The sequence below is a fragment of the Oncorhynchus nerka genome, linkage group LG23, assembly GCF_034236695.1.
Source record: "Oncorhynchus nerka isolate Pitt River linkage group LG23, Oner_Uvic_2.0, whole genome shotgun sequence".
NCBI lineage: Eukaryota > Metazoa > Chordata > Actinopteri > Salmoniformes > Salmonidae > Oncorhynchus > Oncorhynchus nerka.
Window position 1 is genome coordinate 45,048,664 of NC_088418.1, and position 24,147 is coordinate 45,072,810.

Sequence of the window (24,147 nt, forward strand, 5' to 3'; positions counted from 1 at the left end):
ACATACTTCTGCATTAACACAAACACATTCTGTCCTCAGCAGATTCTAACCGCATAAGCAGCTATAGAATACCAAGCCCATCTGTCTGACTTAAGTTATCACATGCGTCCCTGTCAAAACAGGAAACGGCCTAGCCTGAAGCGCCAACTGTCAGTTCCAGTTCCTCTTATCTCACGACTCCGGGACACACAGATATTTCATAGCACACACACACACTCCACTCCCTTTTCAACTGACATCTTTTGACACACAAACCTCTTTTTGCATAAGCACACACACACACACGCTCCACACCCCATTCAACTGGGCAGGAGCCAGGATCGGACGACTTCAAGGAGCACCAATGAGGCTCCGGCACAGGGTCGGACAGGACCTGCCTCCAACCTTCACCAACCAGTCAGAAGACAGAACTACAAGAATCTACCTACGTCATTCTATGTACAAAATCCGTTGCACACTCTGTTTAGGGACCCTTTTCAGCTAACTCCTTCTGAGCTATATGAATAGGTCCGTGCACGCTTAACTGCAAGGACAAGATATCTTTGACTTTAATAAACTGCCAATTTGCTATACTTGATTCCACTCTGTCCAGCGTCTTGATTTGGTCTCTTTCTCTCGTAGTTAAACATCAACAAAACTTGGTAGCAGAGGATGGTTTAAACATCTGAATTCGATCTATGACAAGTTGATGTGAGGGGAGACAAATCATTGGGTGCAAACCAGACGGAAGAGTGACCTGTCGCCAGGAGACATCGGCCATTCAACTTACCTCAGGAAACTGATGACAGAGCTCGACATAAAATGTAAGCAGAGCCTGTTAAATCATAAATCTGCATATTATATTTTATTCAATTGCCAAATTTTGATCAGTAGTACTGAACGTGAGTATGAATTGCTGTTAAATTACTTTTAAGAAATGAAGGCATGGTTAAAAGATATCTTGCATAAATAGAGACTGGTTAACTGAATCTGCATGTAAAATGTCCTATTGATATGTTGTGTACTATCGAATAGGTCTTGTAAGAGGTGTAGTTAACAGATAAATTAACTGAATCTGCATGTAAAATGTCCTATTGATACGTTGTGTACTATCGAATAGGTCTTGTAAGAGGTGTAGTTAATTTATAAATGAACCGAATCTGCATGTAAAATGTCCTATTGATACGTTGTGTACTATCGAATAGGTCTTGTGGAGGTGTGGTTATAGTTAAATGATAGATGAACCGAATCTGCATGTAAAATGTCCTATTGATACGTTGTGTACTATCGAATAGGTCTTGTGAAGGTGTGGTTAGATCGACTGAATCTGCATGAAAAATGCCCTATTAAATAAGTTGTGTGCTATTTAATAGGTTGTGTAAGAGGTGTAGTCGAGTAGATATAATACATGTAAGTTTGGCGTTCCACAAGACAGAGATCGGGAATGATGTGACCATTGCACATCAAACTATAACATAATATAACTAGTTTTGACGTTCCGCGATTTTGTTGTGCCCAATTCAGAGAAAACATTTGTGGGAAAATGATTGCCATACTGTGAATAGATAAACGGGGTAATATTGACGGCCGCTGAGACAAATACTGTCCAGTCGCCGAGCTGTGAATTGACCCAGCCGCCGTGCTAAAATATTGACTGTTTCTTTTTTCCCTGTTTCCGCTGTTGGTATTCCCCAGGAGATAAAATTATTCTGACAATTGTTATAGAACCACATGAATTTGCTCATATATTGTTCCAAAAGGTGATTGCTGAATTGTTTTTTAGAAAGTGTCTAAATAATTCGCTTAACAACTTTTGGTTTTCCAATTTCTATCGATATTTCCTAAAGAGAGAATTATTCTGACAATTGTTATAGAACCGCCTAAATTCACTAATATATTGTTCCAAAAGGAAATCGCCGAATCATTTCTAGAAAATACCTAAATAAATCGCTGAACAAATTCAAATAAAATACCGGAGAAACACACACGTAACTGCCACCACATTACTGACAAAATCTTTGTGTGCGAGGGTGAGGCGCAAGAGATAAGTCTGTGCCGGTACACCGCGAATACATCCCTGGTCTCGACCAAGGACGGGCTAAGTATACAAAGATAGAAATAAACACATATACACTGAAACCTAGAGGACATTACAGACGTTACCAGATGAGCTAGAACAGGGAATAGGAGTCAGAAGACCTTTTTCAGATAATCACTGCCTTAGTTATATCTTGGAATAGGAGTCAGAAGACCTTTTTCAGAAAATTGCAGCTTAGTTATCTTGCCTAAAGCCGCGCTAATAATTACCTTTTTAGTTTACGTAATTATTTTGTGATAAAATGGCTGCAACAACCACGCCCAAACTTAAATTCAATTACTTTTTAGAACAGCGCATGACTGATAGAGCGGGAGGGAAAGATCAATACAAAAAGATTAAGAAAGTGTGGGAGGGGGTGAAACTCAAATGGACACAGGCAGGTTACCTTAGACGGGGACCTCCCGTAGAGGAGGAACTCCAATCTATGCAGAAAGGGCTAGAAGAAGCCGTAAAGGAAGCAACAGCAAGTGAGACGGAGGGGAACAAAACTCATTTGTTCAAAAAAGAAGGAACCAAAGGGAGGGAGTGAGCAGAAGCAGAACTGAAGATAGGGACTTGGGTGATAGAGGAGAGCAGGAGGGCGCAACTGCAGAAGAAACCAGACATTATGGGCATAGTCTCTCCAACCCCCGCAGATACCAAACCTCCACACGACAGCTCTCCCATAGCCCAAGCCAAAAATACTAAGCCAACACCCACTCCTCCCTCAATATACCCAGCGCTACCAATGGAGGTGGCCCAACCCCCGCCGTATTCAATGGGACACGACCAACGGGATCCATCACACAACCCATTCTTAGGTAACCCGTTTCTGCCAAGGGCTCCACCTGCTGTACAGGCTCCGGTCATGCTAGTGCACAAAGGGGAGCTGAAAGGGGAAATGACACTGGGGATAACGGGTGGCCATATTATTTGTGAACAGCTAGAAACCAGAGGGGGCCCTACCCAGGGTCGAAGGCCGCAATGCTCCTCTGAAAACTCACACACCTCTGACACCACTGAACACCTACTTTCAGGACTGGATTCTAACCATTTCCATCAGACAGAGAGAGGAGACAGTCATCAGAGCACGGCTAGCGAGGCTAGCGAAAACGACGAACCATTGGACATGGAGCTTACCCCAGCTCCAAGGGGAGGTCCAAACGTGAGTAAGATACAGGAACTACTGAGATCCTCAATAGAACAAGCCAAGAGAGCTTATGACAAACCACGATAACAACAGAGATGGAGCCTACCGTGTGGAAGGAATAATGAGAGGGACAGTAACCGAAGTGCCCGAACCATTGGGGTCTGGACCTCCCCGTCGGTCCTCCCGAATCGCTGAAAGATTAGAGCAACAGCAGATGACAGCCGGACAATACCCCCTGCGCCCGACACCAGGGGACACACGCATTCTGGAGTACCAGCCCTGGAAAATGACCGATCTAACAACTCTGATGGAACAGATGCCTAGCCTACATGGAGGTGCCTCCGCATGGCTACTTCAACTGCAGACTCTCACATCAGGCCTGCAACTCTGCCTAGGAGACGTGAAAGCACTTCTAGCAAGAGCCACTGACCACGGAACCATGGAAGCCCTCATGATAGCAGCCGAGCTTGAATGGCGGGCCCCAACACTGCCCATAGACCACTTCCGTACCAAATTATGGGAAGTTCTACGGAGAGCCTACCCTACAGAGAGAAATCATGCCACCTTATCCTCCTTCACAATCAATCCAGGTGAGCAACCTGCAGCATACCTGGACAGAGCCAAGACCACATGGAGGTCGGTCCACGAAGAACCATTCGATCACACAGACACCACACTCAGCATGTGGAAGGAAATGGTGGTGAACGGGTGTCCTGGAGATGTGAAAACGAAACTGAGAGGAACGGTAGGGTTGATCTCACTCCCACTGAATCAATTCAACACACATGTACACCATCACGTGGCTCAATACAATAAGGACAAGGGGGGAGCTGAGAGCCAGGTCCAGTCTCTGCAGGTGCAGCTGTTAAAGCTCCAAATAAAAGATGCACAAAAGGGGGAGAAACCTAAAAAACAAATGATTGCAGAAGAAACTCAAGACCAAAGGGAGCAGCCAGATATCACTCAGATCGTAGCACAGACTGTCTCTCAGATGATCCAACAGCAGGCAGACCCACCACCCCAATACCCTCCCCCACAGCAGTATATCCTGCAACAGCAACAGCCACAATGGGCTCAACGGGGCCCCTACACTGGACCATACAGAGGGGGTGGCAGCACCGGTCATCCTACGACCAAGAAACCTCCATGCACCCCTAGCCTGGATGGCTGAAGCATCAACAGCTTCTGCACTCCTGAAAACAGATCTATCAGCAGCAGCAGCGCTGATTGCACCTGACTACAACATCAAGTTCCATTTGGATGTTTCTGAAAATGAAGGATTCACCTCATCCGTTCTTTTCCAGAAACAAGAGGGGGAGAGAAGGGTCTTGATGTACCACTCTTCAAAACTTGACCACATTGAGGTAGGACAGACAACATGTTCCAGATGCGTTGCTGCAGTAGCAAAAGCTATTAAAAAAACAGCTCACCTCGTGATGTGTCATCCATTGGAGATCCACACCCATCATGGCGTTGCTGCGTAAATAATGAGTAAAGAATTCACGTTCAGTGCTGAAAGAAAAACCAAGATCCAGAACAAATGCACTCAGTAACATATCACGTTTGTTAACACCGACAAAAATATGGCAGATGCACTCAACGCAGAAGAAGGACTGCCCCACTCTTGTGCTGAAAGAGCGGCACAAGAACTAAAACTGAGACCAGACCTGAAGAATGAACCACTGACTAATCCCAACCACTGGTTGTACACTGATGGCTGCTGCTACAAAGGAGAAGAAGGAAACATAGCAGCCTATGTGGTGGTACAGCAACTCCCAGACGGCTCACATGTCACCCTTGAATCAGCCATCATCCCTCAACTAGCATCGGCCCAATTAGCTGAAATCATCGGATTGACACAGGCCCTCATCAGAGGAAAAGGAAATGAATATCTATGCAGACTCAGCCTATGCCCATGGAGCAGTCCACACTGATGGACCCAGAACGTTTACGATAAGCACATGGCCCCACACACGAAGGCAAACTAAAGACCCTTCAAAAGACTTATTTTGTGACGAATGCAACATATGTGGCAGCCACAACCCAAAGAAACCATATCAAACACCAATGGGCTCATACCCAGTACCTAATGCATGTTTTCAGGACATTAGTATAGACTACACCGACATGGGCCCTTACAATGTATCTAAAAGCAAACGCTATCTCCTAGTTATGGTAGATAGGTTCTCCAAATGGGTAGAAGCAATACCAACAGCAAAGGGGGATGCTAGGTCAGTCGTTAAGTGGCTACAAACCAAACTAATACCCAGGTATGGCATCTAAAGACAAATCAGATCTGAAAAATGGCTCACATTTCAGTAACAAACACAAGACAGGTGGAAGAAAGATTTGGCATAACACACAGATTCGGTTCTGTGTACCACCCCCCGGTCCCAAGGTCTGGTGGAACGTCAAACCAAACGCTGAAAGCTAAGATAGCTAAAGCATGTGCAGGTTCGAAGTTGACATGGGTTGAAGTCCTGCCTCTGGTGCTGATGGCCATGAGAGCCTCACCAGGAGCAGGCACCCATCTCTCTCCTCATGAGATAATGACTGGAAGAGTCATGCCTGGTCCACCAAGGTAGGGAGGTCATATGCCCGCTCTTGATGTACAACAAATTGTAATGTCTGATTATGTGAAAAAAACTGACGGTTCTCTCTGGAGCACTCTCTACCCAGGTTCGCAAGGTCCAGGAGGGGGAGCTGCCAGGAGACACGCCACCACTGAAGGTAAAAGTTGGTGACTGAGTGAGGGTTAAAGTCCACAAGAGAAAGTGGCTGGAACCCAGGTGGACTGGACCGTACGAAGTGAAGGAGGTTACTTCACACTCTGTCCAGGTCAAAGGTAAATCAGGCGCACCTTGGCACCACCTCACACATTGCACTCCAGCCCCAATACCTTCCAGAACGCTGACGGAGGTCAGAGCCGATTTGAGCGGCCTTAATTCGATTCCAAATGAAGACACTCCTTCCTCAGGTGATGCGGCATCAAACTCCGCCTCCCCTGAAAAAGGAACCTCGCCCAGTTAGAGGGACATTTCTCCCTCCCTGGGTGAGGCTGGGGATATCTGGCCCCTTATGTGTGATATTCCTACTGATATTTGGAGTAACCCTAGGCACTTTCACATGGTTAATAGATCATCTATCACACCCTAAAACATCACGTACACTCACCCCAACGCTCATCCCTAACACCGTCTCTGACATCACTCCCTACAATCACTCCCGTCCCAAGCGTAGTACTGCACCTACAGACCCACCATGCACAACAGACAAGGCTAGAGGCACCACCTTATGTATACCCACGAATGCAACCACCACCATTGCACTACCTTGGGGGACATGGGGAGACAAGAGGAATGGGAGGGGAGTGACGGCTCTTTCATACACCAGGTATGACTGGTACATGACAAAAGGGAAAACCTCTTATTGACTGAACAAGCAGCCAACACATGAAGCTGTGTTGTGTGCATGGGAGCCAGGCCTCTGCTTCGCATAGTGCCGGCAGTACTGACTGATGACTGCCTACTGCCCCTTATGAATAAAGACAACCCACCCGCCAATTGCTCACAATGGGACACGGCTTATCCAGTAGTCTCCGCTATTGCTAAGAAACCCACATTTTCCTCTAAGGTGGCTAAGGCTAATTTCACATGCATCAACATGACAGGTGTAGGACGGTCTTTGGGACAACTCCCTGCCAGTTGGTGTCATGTTATTACAAGTTCTTTTCAACCGGTGTCCAGAGCTGATGTATGGTGGTGGTGTGGGGGGACTGGGCTGTTTGACAAACTTCCCCGGAACACCACTGGAGTTTGTGCGCTTGTTAACCTTTTACTGCCAATCTCTGTTTACCCAATAGGCGTCCAGGACCTGCTTTCTCGTGTTAAATCTCCAGGCCCTGTCAGGATGTCATCCAGGCCCAAGAGAGCAGTGGGATCAATGACAGGGGATCTCACCTATATTGATGCCATTGGGGTTCCCAGAGGGTTACCAGATGAGTTTAAACTTGTTGACCAAGTGGCTGCAGGCTTTGAATCTTCTATTTGTTGGTGGTGTACAGTTAACAAAAATGTTGATCGTATTAACTACATTCATTTCAATGTCCAAAAACTAGGCAATTGGACTCAGCAAGGATTCGAGGCCGTACATGGACAACTGGCAGCAACATCATTGATGGCTTTTCAAAATAGAATTGCTGTTGACATGTTATTGGCGGAACGCGGTGGCGTTTGTGCCATGTTTGGTGAGCAGTGTTGCACTTTCATTCCCAATAATACAGCGACTGATGGCAGCCTGACTGTGGCACTAGAGGGTCTTCGTACTCTTAATGGTAAGATGAAACAACATTCAGGTGTTGATACCTCTATGTGGGACTCCTGGATGGATGCGTTCGGTAAATATAAGACCCTGATCTCCTCTGTCCTAGAGTCCGTTGCTGTTTTTGTGGCTATCCTAACCCTGTGCGGTTGTTGCTGTATTCCTTGCGCCCACACATTAGCCACTAGATTAATTACCACTGCCATTACCCCCTTGCCCAGCGATCAGACCCACATGTACCCGCTTTTGGGGGTTGATGACCCTGATGAGGCCTTACCACCTTTTCGGGAACCTCCTCCTCCTGACTACTCTTCTTGGCACCTCCAGGTGTAGCACTTTGTGTGCCCTCCTTTTTGTCCTTGGTTATTTGCCTAGCTCCACTGCGTACTAGAGGGGGGTTTTGTTTTTCGGTACCTACTCCTCTCGTTCCTCTTATAGTTTTCACGTCTAGTAGACGTGAAGAGGGGGATTTGTAGTATATCCCTAATATATTAATCACTCATAGCCTAGCTGTTTGAACTAATAGCTCTTTCGTAACCATGGCCTTAATATCCTCAGGCTGTCTGCAACCCTATAATTAAACACACCCCATGACTGAGACATAGGGCGGCCGTTCCTCAAAACATACTTCTGCATTAACACAAACACATTCTGTCCTCAGCAGATTCTAACCGCATAAGCAGCTATAGAATACCAAGCCCATCTGTCTGACTTAAGTTATCACATGCGTCCCTGTCAAAACAGGAAATGGCCTAGCCTGAAGCGCCAACTGTTAGTTCCAGTTCCTCTTATCTCACGACTCCGGGACACACAGACATTTCATAGCACACACACACACTCCCTTTTGAACTGACATCTTTTGACACACAAACCTCTTTTTGCATAAGCACACACACACACGCTCCACACCCCATTCAACTGGGCAGGAGCCAGGATCGGACGACTTCAAGGAGCACCAATGAGGCTCCGGCACAGGGTCGGACAGGACCTTCCTCCAACCTTCACCAACCAGTCAGAAGACAGAACTACAAGAATCTACCTACGTCATTCTATGTACAAAATCCGTTGCACACTCTGTTTAGGGACCCTTTTCAGCTAACTCCTTCTGAGCTATATGAATAGGTCCGTGCACGCTTAACTGCAAGGACAAGATATCTTTGACTTTAATAAACTGCCAATTTGCTATACTTGATTCCACTCTGTCCAGCGTCTTGATTTGGTCTCTTTCTCTCGTAGTTAAACATCAACAGTAGGCAGTCATTGTGAATAAGAATTTGTTCTTAAAATTTAAATTCATATTAACCCCTCCTACAGAATATGTTTTGGAAAGGTTTTGAGTGATTAAATACATTTCAAAATATTCTATAAAACAATATTTTGAGTGGCAAAGACTCCAGTGGTCATACATAATTCATATTGTAGCGACCCGCACAGACAGCTGTGTGTTATGTGCTAGGCTAGGAGGTGGTTGTGTTGTACTGACCAGTACCCGGTGTTCGCGGGGTCCGACATGTCAATCAACCTGCTATCTGCCAATCACGGGAATGCCTGGAATGTTCTGATGCCGGGCATCCTGGTGGTTGGCGGAGTGGCGTGGAGGGGGGGTTGGGCATTGGAAGTTAAGACCAGGTTCAGCCTTTGTTCTCTCTCTCTTACATCTGGGCTTCACAAGAGAAGGTCACGGTTGGATTGTGGGTTATCTATTTGGCGTGTGCTACGGCCCAAACAGTAGCCTGTGTAAAGTTGGTTCAATAAACCGTCAATTCGCAAGCTCAGGCCTCTGTCTGGACAATTGTTCATTTATGATCTAGTCAGGTCATTACATTGGTGTCAGAAGTAAAAACGTTGATACAAGTTAGCCAGCTAGCTAGCTGACTTATGTGGCTAGCTACCGTAGGTGAGAACGGGGATTGAAAATGCTTCGAGGGAATCCGAAAGTGAAGGTGGAGGTAGGGGACGATTATGGCCAAGGAGGTGCGTGTGAATGGACGTCGGGGTTCTGTCTGAGGAGATCGCCAGGGCGTCGGAGCGCAGAGGCCGCTTGAGGGAGGACGTTAGAGTGATGGTGGCTGAAGCGGGCATGAGTGCTTCGTCGAGTGTATTTCGCGCGCGTTCTGGTGGGCGGACCGAAGTGGCGACGTCGACGCGGCGTGACGAGGAATCTGGGGCTCAGGATGTAAACAAACATGGCGGCGCCCAGTTCCCGGCTGCGTCCGTATCTGTTAAGACCCCGAAGTATTCCGGTAAGGCGGATTGGGAAGCTTTTCATGCTCAGTTTGAACTGTTAGCTCATTTTAGGGGTGGTCGGATGAAGAAAGGGCACTGCAGTTGGCTTTATGCCTCACGGATGAAGCTCTGTCCTGTTTGATATTGATTAGACCCGAGGACAGGCATGATTATGGTGCTCTAGTGGGAGCACTGAGGAGGCGCTATGGACAGTGTGTACAGCCCGGGCTACTGCGCTCCGAACTGAGGAATAGACGCAGGCAGCCTGGAGAGCCTCTACGGGTGCTAGCTAATGACATTGAGAGCCTCTCTCGGCGGGCATATGCTCACATGCCCCCTCCGTGCAGAGCGAGCTAGCACGGGACCAGTTCATACAGGCGCTCTCCCTACGGAGCTGCGCATACAGACCCAGCTGGCTCATCCTGAGTCATTGCAGACAGCCTTGGAGATGGCTTTGGAGAGGGAGCTGGTGTGGGCTGGGGCTTCAGCTGGGGCTTTGGTGGGGGTGCAGGGAGACACACCTCTGTGCGAGCTGGGGGCAGAGCAGCCCGGAGCCGGAAAAGCCTGCTTGGGTGGCCGAAATGACAGAACTCATTCGGGCTGTGTCGCTACAGGCGGCACGAAACACAAGCCCTGGTCCCAGGGTCTGCTGGGGTTGTGGCCAGCCAGGCCATCTGCGCCGAGATTGCCCCATGTCCCCCAGAGCTCAGGGAAACGGCTCGGGGTCCGCATAGACCGGGTAGTGCGGACCCCTGGCTTTCTATCCCAACCACCATCATCTTCAGGAGGAGCCCACCGGCACAGACGGGAAGCAAGGCTCCACTTCCCCCAGAAGCAGACGAGGGCAAGCGGAGGGAGCCTGTTGTTGTGGTGGGCTGGACCTGTGTTGGGGACTTTGTCATGTCCCTGTCACTGTGGAGGGGTGCCCTGCTCCGCCCTGGTGGACACTGGGTCCACAGTAACCCTGGTGAGGCCAGATATTGTGCCAGGTTGGACTCAGTGTGAGCCTACAACTGTGCAGCTCCGCACAGTCACAGGTGAGCTGGCACCCATGAAAGGGAAGGGAATAATGACTCTGACAGTAGGGGGGCAGGACTGTGCGTCATCCTGTGTGGGTGGCGGCTGTGCAGGACCCTTGTATCCTGGGGTTGGACTTTCTTAGGAGCACAGGCTGCCAGTTAGACCTAAATAGGGGCACACTGAGCTTCCAGGGAGGGACGGAAGTCACCATGGCCCCCTAATGTCACATTCACTCAACCCAACAAACCCTTTACTCCAACAGTTAAAGCAGCAGAGACTCATGGCTGCGCCCCTCCCCCACAGCTGTGTGTGACTTTTCCCCAGTCCCCTGTCACCTACGGCGGTGTGTTACATTCCCCCAGCTACCTCCATGACACAGCCCTCTGTGAGCCCGGGCCGCACCCCCAGCCCAGCTACCCCAGATGGGAGAGGAGAGGACACTGTCTGCAGTGAGGGAGATATGGGGAGGAACTGTGTTGGTCTTGACCCTGAGCAGCAGGAACGGTTGTGGCAGTTGCTGTTTGAATTCAGAGACAGCTTTGCGTTGAGTGAGGAAGAGGTGGGTCAGACTCTTCTGGTGCAGCATGAGATCGACACAGGTGATGCTCGACCCATCAAGATGCGTCCCCGCCGTATCCCGCTGGCACGCCAGGAGGCGGCAGACAAGGCTGTGTTGGAGATGCAGCGGGCAGACTTCATTGAGCCCTCAGACAGCCCCTGGGCGGCGCCAGTCGTCATGGTTCCGAAGAAGGGGGGCAAGCTGAGGTTCTGTGCGGACTACAGGCGGCTGAATGAGGTAACCAGGAAGGACTCATACCCCATACCACGTATCGATGAGTCGCTGGACCTGGTTAGGGGGTCCTCCTGGTTCTCCTCACTAGACCTCCGCAGTGGCTACTGGCAGGTGCCCCTCTCCCCAGAGGCCAGAGCCAAAACTGCGTTCTCCACTAACAGAGGACACTGGCAGTTCAAGGTCCTGTGCTTTGGCCTGTGCAACGCTCCAGCTACTTTTGAGCGTTTGATGGACAGGGTGCTGGATGGCATCCCCCGACAGCAGTGTCTGGTATACCTCGATGACATCCTGGCCCATGGCAGCTCCTTCCAGTCAGCCCTGGGGCGCTACGGCGTGTGCTGGAGAGGGTGGCTGCCGCAGGTCTGAAGCTCCACCCCGAGAAGTGCCACTTCATGAGGAGAGAGGTGTCCTTCTTGGGCCACCGAGTGGGGAAGGAGGGATCAGCACCATGGAGGACAAGGTAGGGGCTGTCAGAGACTGGCCCACCCCCACCGACCAGCGTCAGCTGAAGAGCTTCCTGGGCCTGGCCTCGTACTACAGGAGGTTTGTACGGGGCTTCTCAAGCATTGCTGCTCCACTGAACCGCCTGCTGCCGAAGGACAAGGCTTTCACTTGGACAGTGGAGTGTGAGGAGGCGTTCAACACCCTCAAACGTGCACTGATCGAGGCCCCGTGCTTGCCCCCTGACCTCACCTTGCCCTTTATCCTGGACACAGACGCGAGCAATGTGGGCATGGGTGGGGTGCTGGCCCAGGTGGGGCCAGAGGGGAGAGAGTGGTGGCGTACTTCAGCAAAACATTTGACAAACATGAGCGCCGCTACTGTGTCACCCGGCGGGAGCTCTTGGCTGTTGTGGCTTCCGTCAAACACTTCAAGTACTACCTGGGTGGTCTGCCCTTTACTGTAAGGACTGACCACTCTGCTCTCCAGTGGCTCATGTCTTTCAGAGAGCCAGAGGGGCAGGTGGCACGCTGGTTGGAGGAGCTTCAGCCGTATGACTTCACGGTGGTGCACAGGGCAGGGGCACGCCACTCCAACGCCGACGCCATGTCCCGTCGGCCCTGTACTGCAGACGGCTGCCGCCACTGTGAACGGAGAGAGGGACGGGAGAGAGAGCTGCGGGCAGAGGAGGGTGTCTGTGCCACAGTGTGTCGGGCGAGCGGGCCTGTCTGCTGTGAGCTGCAGACTGTCGACGTGGCTGAATGGCGGCAGCAGCAGGGACGGGACACAGACCTACAGCCAGTGCTACAGTGGGTAGAGGCGCAGGTGAGGCCACCATGGGAAGAGGTGACAGCGCTCTCACTCGCGACCAAAGGGTTGTGGTCGAAGTTTGAGAGACTGCGGCTGGCTGATGGCGTGCTACAGCGGGCATGGAAGGAGTCAGCTACGGGAGAGGAGAGGTGGCAGGTGGTGGTCCCAAAAGCATTGCGGGAGGCTGTGCTCCAGAGTACTCATGGGGGTGGGGACTGGACACTTTGGGGTCACAAAAACACTGCGCCGTCTCCGTCAGGGCTTCTACTGGGGGCAGCACAAGAGGGATGTGGAGGACTTTTGTCGCCGCTGTGACAACTGCACAGCGAGAAAGGGCCCCCAGGCCGCTCTCATGCTCAGCTCCAACAGTTCCCAGTGGGGGCTCCCATGGAGAGGGTGGGAGTGGATGTAGTTGGGCCGTTCCCACCACAGACAGTGGAAACCGCTGGGTGCTCACGGCCATGGACTATTTCACAAAATGGCCCGAGGCCTATGCTCTGCCTGACCAGGAGGCAGAGACCATCGTCGACGCCCTGACAGCGGGGATGTTCAGCAGGTTTGGAGCTGCAGAGTCCATCCACAGCGACCAAGGCAGAAACTTTGAGTCCCGTGTGTTCGCCACCATGTGTGAGAGGCTGGGTATGCACAAGACCCGCACTACTCCTCTCCATCCTCAAAGTGATGGCCTTGTGGAGCGCTTCAACAAAACGCTTGGACAGCAGCTGGCCATCGTCTCTTCCAAACACCAGCGTGACTGGGACAAGCACCTGCCTATGGTCCTCATGGCATGCCGCTCCGCTGTCCAAGACTCCACCTCCTGCACGCCTGCCCTCCTCATGCTGGGGAGAGATCCGCACCCCTGCGGAGATGGCGTTTGGTCGGCCCCTGGATAGCCCTCATGTTCCTCCGGGGCCGGAGTATGCCCGGAGACTCCAGGACCGCCTGAGACAGCCCACACCTTCGCCAGAGAGCAGCTGGTGAATGCAGGTGTGAGGCAGAAAGGAACTATGACGTGCACACCCGGGAAGGCACTTTGTGGCTGGGGAGCTGGTCTGGGTCTACAGCCCCCTAAGGAAAAAAAGGCAGATGCCCCAAGTTGGACAGTCACTGGGTGGGACCCTGCAGTGTCCTGGAGAGGGTAGGGGAGGTTGTGTACCGGGTGCAGCTTCCTCCCAGGGGGAGAAAGGTGGCACTGCACCGGGACAGGTTAGCCCCATACAGAGGGGCCTCTTCTCCCCAAACCCCAGGAACCCCCACAATTCCCCTCTCTGGCAATGACATTCTCCAGGCACCCACCCTCAGGTGCCGCAGACAAGGCTCCAGACAGCCCACTCCCCTGTCTCCCCCTGTGTCACCGCGTGGTTCCCCAGAACCACGGACTGTATTACCCGCTCCCGCTTCCTTGTCCCCCATATCCCTGCCTTCATCCCCTGGTTCCCAGAGGGGCACTCTGCGACCATCACGGCCACGCAGGCAAAGGAGACCTCCGGGTCGCTTCAGAGACTTTGTTTGTTCCCTCGGGGACGAGGGACTTTGTGGTGGGGGGGCTGTGTAGCGACCCGCACAGACAGCTGTGTGTTATGTGCTAGGCTAGGAGGTGGTTGTGTTGTACTGACCAGTACCCGGTGTTCGCGGGGTCCGACATGTCAATCAACCTGCTATCTGCCAATCACGGGAATGCCTGGAATGTTCTGATGCCGGGCATCCTGGTGGTTGGCGGAGTGGCGTGGAGGGGGGGTTGGGCATTGGAAGTTAAGACCAGGTTCAGCCTTTGTTCTCTCTCTCTTACATCTGGGCTTCACAAGAGAAGGTCACGGTTGGATTGTGGGTTATCTATTTGGCGTGTGCTACGGCCCAAACAGTAGCCTGTGTAAAGTTGGTTCAATAAACCGTCAATTCGCAAGCTCAGGCCTCTGTCTGGACAATTGTTCATTTATGATCTAGTCAGGTCATTACAATATATTCACCAAACATCTATTATTATTCTATGTGGACTGAAACTTAACTGTTGTAGGCATGATACAGTTTGTGATATCTAGACTTGCGCTGGCAAACAAATCCATGACATTAGCTACCTAAATGTGAAGTGAACTCAACTGAGGAGTAATAGAGAATGGAGACTTTTAACTTGAAAACGTACAGGATACCTCTTTCAATTTTCCCCAATTCCGTGTTTGTTCGTGTAGCACTCCTCACAGGCCATTTGGTGTAAATTATTTTTGTTGGTGAGATGAAACTGCCAAAACTCTGAAAGGTATTATTGTACGTCAGAATTGCAACAAAAGATTTGTTCAAGCCTACAATGTTAGTCCGTAATCGTAACATGGTGTTTGTATGTTTACAGATTAAATTTCACGTTTATGTTTCATGAATGGCTTTTCGTACGATCCTGACAATTTAAGTATGGATTGGATTTTATTACGATCCTAACGATACGTACGTTCAACCTTTTGTCAGCTATCCGGCTCCATACTTCAGCCTCAAACTTGAACTGTCAAACCAAAGTGTTCTCATCCCTCGGCATATAAACCTGACTGCTCACCCAGTGATGCTAATTTAGCAATTTTGTTGCTAGATTTAGCAACTTTTCAGACTACCCTGGCAACTTTTTTTTCAAACAGCACCTAGCAACACTTTAAAAAATGTATTTGGAACTTTTAGCAACTTTTGAAAAGTGACTCAAACGCTAAAATGCATGCATTTTTCCCTCTAAATGACAAAAACGATTTTGTTTCTGTCACATACTCAATCGCAACACACGTGCCTGGCTGCAAAAGGGCATTGTGAGTGACGTCAGCAGCAGGCTTGTGCACAGGCGGCAGCAATTCCAGCAAATTGCAAATCATTGTTGGCTGACTGCAGCCGCAGTAGGTACGAGTTCGACGAGCCAAACCCAATGAATATAGTTGGTAACGAATATTTGATCTTGAACAGAACTTACAACATCAATCAACAAGTTTCAATCAAAATTGTACAGCCAGAAGTACAGAAAAGAGTGGGAGTCTGTAACTGAACAAATGTCAAATAATATTTTTTGCAGAGATGGCCAGTCAATTTGAGTGACGTTATTGTGTATTAAACGTAATTACGCAGTTTTACGTTATCACGCAATGACATCACAACGTCATTTAGCAACTTTTAGCAACAAGTCAACCTGCCTCTAGCAACTTACCCTGAAAATTAGTTGGCAACACTGATCGTACCTTCAGCTTCATACATCTGACTCGGATTGTTCCTGTAACACTATATTGACATGCAAACAAAGTTATGTAAATTACGGCAAATGTTAACTTTTGTAATTTGGGTTATGACAGTCGATTACCAATCAGTTGCAGCATTTTTTGACAGCATTTCATTCTGAAGACAGTATGGTTTGAAGTGACTGAAATGCATCAGAAATGTATTGGGAGGTTAAGATGATCATCAGGCAATAATGTCCTATGGTCTTCTGAGTAGAAAATAACATCATCATTGATGTTCTGTCTTCCCCAGTCTAATGTTATGCCTGGTCTTGTACACTAATTTCTAACGGCTTGTGTTTATAGTAGAAGGAAACAGTATGTACATAATATGTGTTCCTGAAATTTGTGTTCCTTAAATTTCAGTGATGGGGCATAATATTTTGTAGGTTAAACTATTCAAAAGATAGAGCCACGTGTTGCAGCCTGGTCTTATATACTAGGTGTAACATAATTAAACGAAATCCGGGAGACTGAAATTAATATGTTACAGTTGTTATGGTTACATAAAACAGATAGTTACTTGTCGGGGTGGATGGGTGGGCCTATAACACCGACGTCTAACAACCGAAAACGTTCGCAAATTCGAATCTAATCACAGAAAACTTTAGCATTTTACCTACTTAGCAACTTTTCCACTAGTTTTTAGCTTACTTAGCATGGTAGCTAACCCTTCCCCTAACCTTAACCCTTTTTAGCTAATCTTTCCTCTAACCCAACTCCTAAACGTAATCCTAACCCCTAGCCTAGCTAACGTTAGCCAGCTATTTAATGTTAGCCATCTATCTACAATTTGTAACATATCATATGTCGTGCAAATTCGTAACATATTCTACATCTTTTGCAATCGCCGCTGGTGATTTGCATAAAGTTGGGAAAAGTTGATATTTTTCACCGCCCTCTCTGCTTTCCTTCCATTGAAATTCATGGGAAGCGGTGTTTCACCGCGCTGCCTCGTGTGTTAGTGTATCATGAGGGTAGACTTTTGAGGTTAATTATACTTTTATATTACGTGAGGAACTTTTATTTTGAAAATGTCAGAAATTCAGAGACCGTTTTAGTGTTGCTGACTGACGCTTATTAAGCAGACCCTCTTACCAAACAGTGCGTAAACCCAACGTAGTCTAAGTTGTTATTAACCGGTAAAGTAAGTAACAGTCCTTTGAGAAAAATCTTGCAGCCTTTGTGAAGATGAATCATGCATAGGCCTACAGTTCATCGCTATGGGTTTCTAGTTGCTGTAACTTTGAGCAGTGCTGCACGGACTTTGTACTTTCCTGCACGAGTAAACGTGTCTACTCGCACCAGAATTATGTAACTACACAGAGCGGTTTTCTATGTCAGCATGTCTTTGACTTGTCATTGTCGAATAACTTAGTCTAGGTAAATGTGGACACGAAGTTTGAAGCGAATGTGACTCGTAGCCAATTTTGTTTTCTTAATGATCGGTCATGAATAGCCAACTCTTTCTAGGGAGTTTTTCCTAGCCACCGTGCTTCTACACCTGCATTGCTTGCTGTTTGGGGTTTTAGGCTGAGTTTCTGTACAGCACTTTGAGATATCAGCTGATGTAAGAAGGGCTATATTAATACATTTGATTTTCACAGGTTAAAGCCAAGACAAATGGGATGTCAATCCCACCATCTTTACCAATGTTCGTTTGGTTTCTGTCTTTTTTTCTACAGGTGTTTGTCCACCATGGTTGGGACTTTCCCGCTTCTGTCAGTGCAGCCAACGCGGGGGCTCGTGGATGAGAAGATCCAGGTAGTTGTGAGGAATTTACCTCCAGCGCTCTCAGTGACACTACATTCCCTTCATCACTCTGAGGATAAGGACCTTTGGGAGGCGTTCGGCCATTACACCAGCGACGGCCAAGGCACGGTGACAGGTAGGTTTGTGACCGCCGGGCTGACAGACAGGCTTCTTGGATGTAGCCTTGGCCTAACTTCTGTATGAAATCCCATACTCTTGTTTAATTCAATTACATGTTGTCCTGGTGGTTGCCAATAAGATCAGCATGCGCTGTAACATGAGATGCTGGCCAATGTTTTTGCCTGCTAGTTTGCCTTCTATTGCTATCAAGTTAGTACAACATCACAGCAAACCTTGAGTAAAGGATACCAAAATAGATGTTATTAAAACCAATATGGTTGTTGTGAAGGTCATGCAGTGGACCTGTAGTCCCAAGTAGGATAAGTGTTAAAATGCAACACACTTTGAAAGGCGTGACCAATGAACACACCCAAGCACATTAATGCCACGTTCAATACAACTGGAATTCCAAGTCGGGAACTCGGCCTCTTTCTAGAGCTCTCACTTTCCTACCTGAAGATCACTGACCTCATTATTTGACCTTAGAGTTCCCAGTTGTTTTGAAAGCCCCATTCAGTGTGCTTGAGACATTTTAAAGAAATTAACCATTGTTCTTTACTGACTTGCGTAGTAAAATAATTTCTTATTTACAATGACGGCCTACAAAACCCGGATCGGGATGGGGATGACGCCCTATAGGATCCCAATCACAGCCGGTAGTGTAGTGACGCATCTAGCACTGAGATGCAGTACCTTAGACAGCTGCGCCATTCGGGAGCCCCAGTCTACAGACAACTGACTAGCGGTCGACCGATTTAATCGGCATGGACGATTTTCAAGTTTTCATAACAATTGGTAATCAGCCTTTTTGGACGCCGATTACATTGCAATCCACGAGGAGACTGTGTGTTAGACTGACCACCAATAGACTTACCCACCAATCCACGAGGAGACTGCGTGTTAGACTGACCACCTGTTACGTGAGTGCAGCATCAAAGGGACCTTGTGGCTGCAAGGAGCCAAGGTAAGTTGCTAGCTAGCATCTTATATAAAAAAAAAAAAACGATCTTCACAATCACTAGTTAACTACATGGTTGATGATACTAGGTTAACTAGCTTGCCCTGCGTTGCATATAATCAATGCGGTGCCTGTTAATTTATCATCTAATCACAGCCTACTTCAACTTTGCCAAACAGGTGATGATTTAACAATCGTTGCACAAATGTACCTAACCATAAACATCAATGACTTTCTTAAAATCAATACACAGAAGTATATATTTTTAAACATGCATATTTTGTTAAAAGAAGTTCATGTTAGCAGGCAATATTAACTAGGGAAATTGTGTCACTTCTCTTGCGTTCAGTGCAAGCAGAGTCAGGGTATATGCAGCTGTTTGGGCCGCCTGGCTCGTTGCGAACTGTGTGAAGACCATTTCTTCCTAACAAAGACCGTAATTAGTTTGCCAGAATTTTACATAATTATGACACAACATAGATTGTGCAATTTAACAGGGATTTTTAGACTTAGGGTTGCCACCCGTTCGATAAATTATGGAACGGTTCCGTATTTCACTGAAAGAATAAACGTTTTGTTTTCGAAATGATAGTTTCCGGATTTGACCTATTAATGACCTACGGCCTGTATTTCTGTCTGTTTCTTATATTATAATTAAGTCTATGATTTGAAAGAGCAGTCTGACTGAGCGGTGGTAGGCATTCATTCAAACAGCACTTTACTCCGTTTGCCAGCAGCTCTTGGCAATGCTTGAAGCACAGCACTGTTTGACTTCAAGCCTATCAACTCCCGAGATTAGGCTGGCAATACTATAGTGCCTATAAGAACATGCAAAGGTATATGAAATAGAAATGGTATAGAGAGAAATAGTCGATGAGTTATAATTCCTAGAATATTGAAGACTCATGTTAAAAGGAACCACCAGCTTTCATATGTTCTCATGTTCTGAGCAAGGAACTTAAACGTTAGCTTTTTTACATGGCACATATCGCACTTTTACTTAACACTGTTTCTGCATTATTTAAACCAAATTGAACATATTGTATTATTTATTTGAGACTAAATTGATTGATTTATGTATTAAGTTAAGTTAAAATAAGTGTTTATTCAGTATTGTTATGATTGTCATTAATTACAAACATAAAATCGGCAGATGAATCAGTATCAGCTTTTTTTGTTCCTCCAATAATTGGTATCGGTGCTGAAAAATCATAATCAGTCAACCTCTACAACTGACATCTCTGAAAAGATGAGCTCCGAGTAGAAAACAATAGTTCTAAATGGTCATCCAACTCCGAAGTCCAAGTCAGGAAGTCCAGCCTCTTTCTCTTTTCTGTTGTTTATGTAGTTGCTAAGGATGCCAGTCTTGGAGGAACATATGAAGGAGCAGAGCCCATGGGTCTACTGTGGAGCATGCAGCCTGTTCCAGGCAGTCGGACAGGCCTCAGGTAATACACCAATGCAATTCAATATTTGCAGTCAATTTTACATAGGATAAACACATAATTTAGGGTAACCAGGCTCGGCTGGACAAGTCAAATAAACTCTCTGTCTCTCAGGTTGAGAAAGATGGATGTCCTCACTCCTATGGTGGTACACATCTCTGTGTACAGTGGGCACATGACTGAGGGCTTCAGCAAGCAGTCTCCTCTAGCGACCGTTCTCACAGAACGATGGTACATGGCACCGGGTGTGTGCAGAATTGACATCAGGGAACATGGAGTCCGAGGGACCCTCTTTTTACCCCCAGGTCCTGGACCCTTCCCTGGGGTGTTGGATATGTGGGGAGGGGGTGGGGGGCTGGTGGAGTACCGCTCTGGCCTCCTGGCGTCACACGGTTTTGTTTCCATGGCGCTAGAGTACCTTCCCCATGACAAGAACAGAACCTCAGACATCGATTCAAAAACCTACTTTGAGGTGATTCTCATACTCTGTGTGTGTGCCTACATGCTTGTGCTTGTCTTAATGTTCAGAAACAGCCCTGAGAGGGCAGAGTCCTCCTGTGACCCATTATCCAGACTCACTGTTATATTACATCACATCCGCTACATTGGATCCTACATTGTATCCTTATCACTTGAACTTGAGCTCCATCTCTCTGTTATGTAGAAAGCGTTCAGGGTTGTGCAGGAGCACCCCCTGGTGATGAAGGACAGAGTTGCTCTGTTTGGTCTCTCCTTAGGCTCGTTAGTCGCCCTCAACTTGGCAGCCTACTCCAAAGACATCAGCGTGAGCCTCTCCCTCCTACTCTCCTCGTTTTCCTCCAGATTGGAGCTTTGTATTTATAGAGTGAATTCAGATTCAGTAATCGTTATTGTCCCAACACTGACCATGTGTATATGCTTATGAGTTTGTTTCGTGTGTAAACTATAAATACTGTGTGTATTCCAGCCCAAATGCTGTGTGTGTATCAGTGGGAGTCACGTCATCCCTGTCAACAAGGTTATCGGCGAGGTGTTTAGAAAGATGAACAAGTGAGTGGTGTGAGTATGATAAATAAACCCAAAACTGTTCAAAGTGAAGATGTAAAGTACCGTGATTATGAAGCTTGTGACATACAGCCCAAATGAAGATATAGAGACTAAAAACACAATTATTTATTGCCAGGAATAGGTATAAGACCCGATTTGATGAAGAGGGCCGTGTGGTCTGGAGAGACCTCATTCTGCCCATCCCAACCGAACTTGGAGAGAAAGTGGATGTAAGTCAACACACACAAACACACACACTGTGGGGTTGTCTACTCATTGCCGTGTCTTCTGACAGATGGGGAGGATAAAGTGTCCATTGATGTTGGTCGTCGGGGAGGATGATCAGAACTGGGCCACAGTGGAGTCTGCTAAGGACGTGAGTACACACACAAACATGATTACAAGCTTCCTATGAAATCAATAATTGTGATTGATGCTGAATGTGACCTCTGACCTGTGTGGGAGCAAAACTCCTGACTGATTACATTTCCAATATTAGCAGCATCTAGGCTTTCCACTTTGAAGAGCTGAGACAGAATGGCTATATAAGGAATGGAACATATATTAACAAGCAAGTTCTGAGATGAAAAGAAAATAATGGAGAAAGGTCAAGGGAAGCTATTTTCATATAGAGGGAGGGGACTCTATACGTTATGCAAAGACAGAATCCTATAAAGGCAGGACTCTGTAATAACAGAAGTTAGTCTCTTTCCATGGAGGGGCTCGGCTCTGTTACGTTTGTGATAGGGTCCTTCCATGGAAGGGCTCAGCTTTGCTACTTTGTATTAAAGTCTATATTGAATTCACAAGTTCTTGTAAGCGTGTTCTATTTCTGAGACAATTTTCCACGACACCTGCAGATGACCCAGATGATGCGTGCAGCGGGTAACGAGCACCTGCTGACCATTCTACAATACCCTGATGCTGGACACCTCATTGAGCCGCCCTACACACCCCACTTCAGAGCCAGCAACTTCATAATGCAGCAAACACGACAGAAAGGTACTGTACACAATGCTCACACATATAGTATACACACCTGAACTAAGATGTATATATAACCAATTGTTCACTCCCAATGTAATAATGATTGTGTGTGTGTGTGTTGCAGTGATCATGTTGTGGGGAGGGTACACCAAGCCGCATGCCGACGCTCAGGAAGACTGTTGGGAGAAGAACCTTAGCTTCCTACGGCAACACCTCTACCCCAGCCCTGACTCTGTCCCTAAGGCCAAGCTGTGATGTCACAACCAAAGAGCATCAAGGACCTAGTATGATTGACGAAGCTATAACTTAAACAAAAAAATACATTAACACTTTATATTTTAAGTCTAATTATTTTGGTGGGTGGGAGGGTTCTTCTCAGCTAATAATTATACAAAACATAATTATTTTTGCGAGACAGTGGTCTCGAGAATCCTAACGACCAAGTGAACGATCTTATAGTGTGTGACCCCTGTCTTGCCATGTCATTTAGTGAGCGCACCACTGTGTTGTCAAGACTTAAAAACGTCAGGAAAGACAGTCGTTTAATGTGATAGGATTTGGAAATTTGTGTGGTGTACACTTGGTTTTAGCTAATTTTTTTTTATTACTTAAAATATTGAATTTGGTCTACTACTATCGCCCATAGAAACGCATTGAATATAACACATTCCTAAATGGGGGAAAAAAAGACATTCCAAAAATGTATCATAAGGAATAAGATTTTTTTTTTGTGAGAAGACCAATTTTTGAGATGTCTCGGTCTGGAATGTCGACATAGGCGGATGGGGTGGATTGAGAGACAGCCCAAGAAAAAAAACTGATATTTATCTTAAACTGACAGTATTTTGGGTGCAATAATATACTCTTAAGGATTAATATTTATGAAATGAGTGAGAGTCATCAGACCAGTGGACACAGCTGTACAACATAACTTGAGGGCTGATGAGGAGTGTCCACAATAGTGGGTCAGAGTCTCTCATTCGCTAAACTGCATGAGTTGCCAATAGTGTTAACACCTGTGCCTGAAACCTAACTGCCATAGTACACAGATGATTGATTCTATTTTTTGATTCATGAGGAAATGTATTGTCTATGATGATTATAATAAATCGGAGGAGGATGAACAATATGTTGTTATTGAGAGCATGAGAGGGCTATTTGGCATGTCTCTTGCAGTTCTTCAATATTCCACACGAGGGTGATGTATGCACATGGCACGTATAGTTGTGGTCAATTGCTGAGTCTTGGGGCTGTATTCCAAATGTCTCAAGAGTAGTAGGAGTGTTGATCTTGTATAAGGATCCCCCTGTCCATTTAATCTTATTATGATCTGATCCTAGATCAGCACTCCTGCTCTGAGATGTTTCATACATAGGTTGCAGTATAAACCAGGGTTTCCAAAACTCGTGCCCTGGGTGCATGTTTTGGTTTTTGAACTACAACTACACAGCTGATTCAAATAACCAACTCGCCAAGCTTAGATTATTTGAATCAGCTGTGTAGTGCTAGGTTAAAAACCAAAATGTGCACCCAGGTGGGACCTCGGACTGAGTTTGGGAAATCCTGGTCTAAATTTTAAAATAAACCCCATTGAACTTGATGAATAGGGTGTCTTATAAAACTAATAAACACATCTTGATTTTACAATTCAAAATCCAGGCAAATTACTTCAACACTGAGGAGGGAATCATCTTTAACTTTCAGTGTTCGGGGAGATGCTGTGTCTATTTTCCTGAAGGGTAACTATGGGCACCTGTCTCCGTTGCCATTTGCCATAACTGTGTCCAACTCAACCACAAGCATG

The 24,147-nt window shown here is 47.1% G+C and overlaps 1 protein-coding gene across 5 annotated transcripts; it reads left to right on the plus strand.

Annotated features, from left to right (window-relative positions):
• The first annotated feature begins 234 nt into the window (after positions 1-234).
• Positions 235-23,470, plus strand: LOC115106913 (peroxisomal succinyl-coenzyme A thioesterase-like). Of its 5 annotated transcripts, none has more exons than XM_029630121.2 (10): positions 235-803; positions 17,741-17,943; positions 20,234-20,333; positions 20,445-20,802; positions 20,995-21,114; positions 21,277-21,359; positions 21,493-21,586; positions 21,652-21,732; positions 22,217-22,358; positions 22,468-23,470. In XM_029630121.2, coding segments are annotated over exons 1-10 (1,314 nt in total). In that variant the 5' UTR covers positions 235-801; the 3' UTR covers positions 22,599-23,470. The 5 variants fall into 5 exon arrangements, with proteins under 5 accessions (XP_029485981.2, XP_029485982.2, XP_029485979.2 ...); XM_029630122.2 differs by lacking the exon at positions 235-803 and adding an exon at positions 17,063-17,202; XM_029630119.2 differs by lacking the exon at positions 235-803 and adding an exon at positions 17,216-17,369.
• Positions 23,471-24,147: the final 677 nt, after the last annotated feature.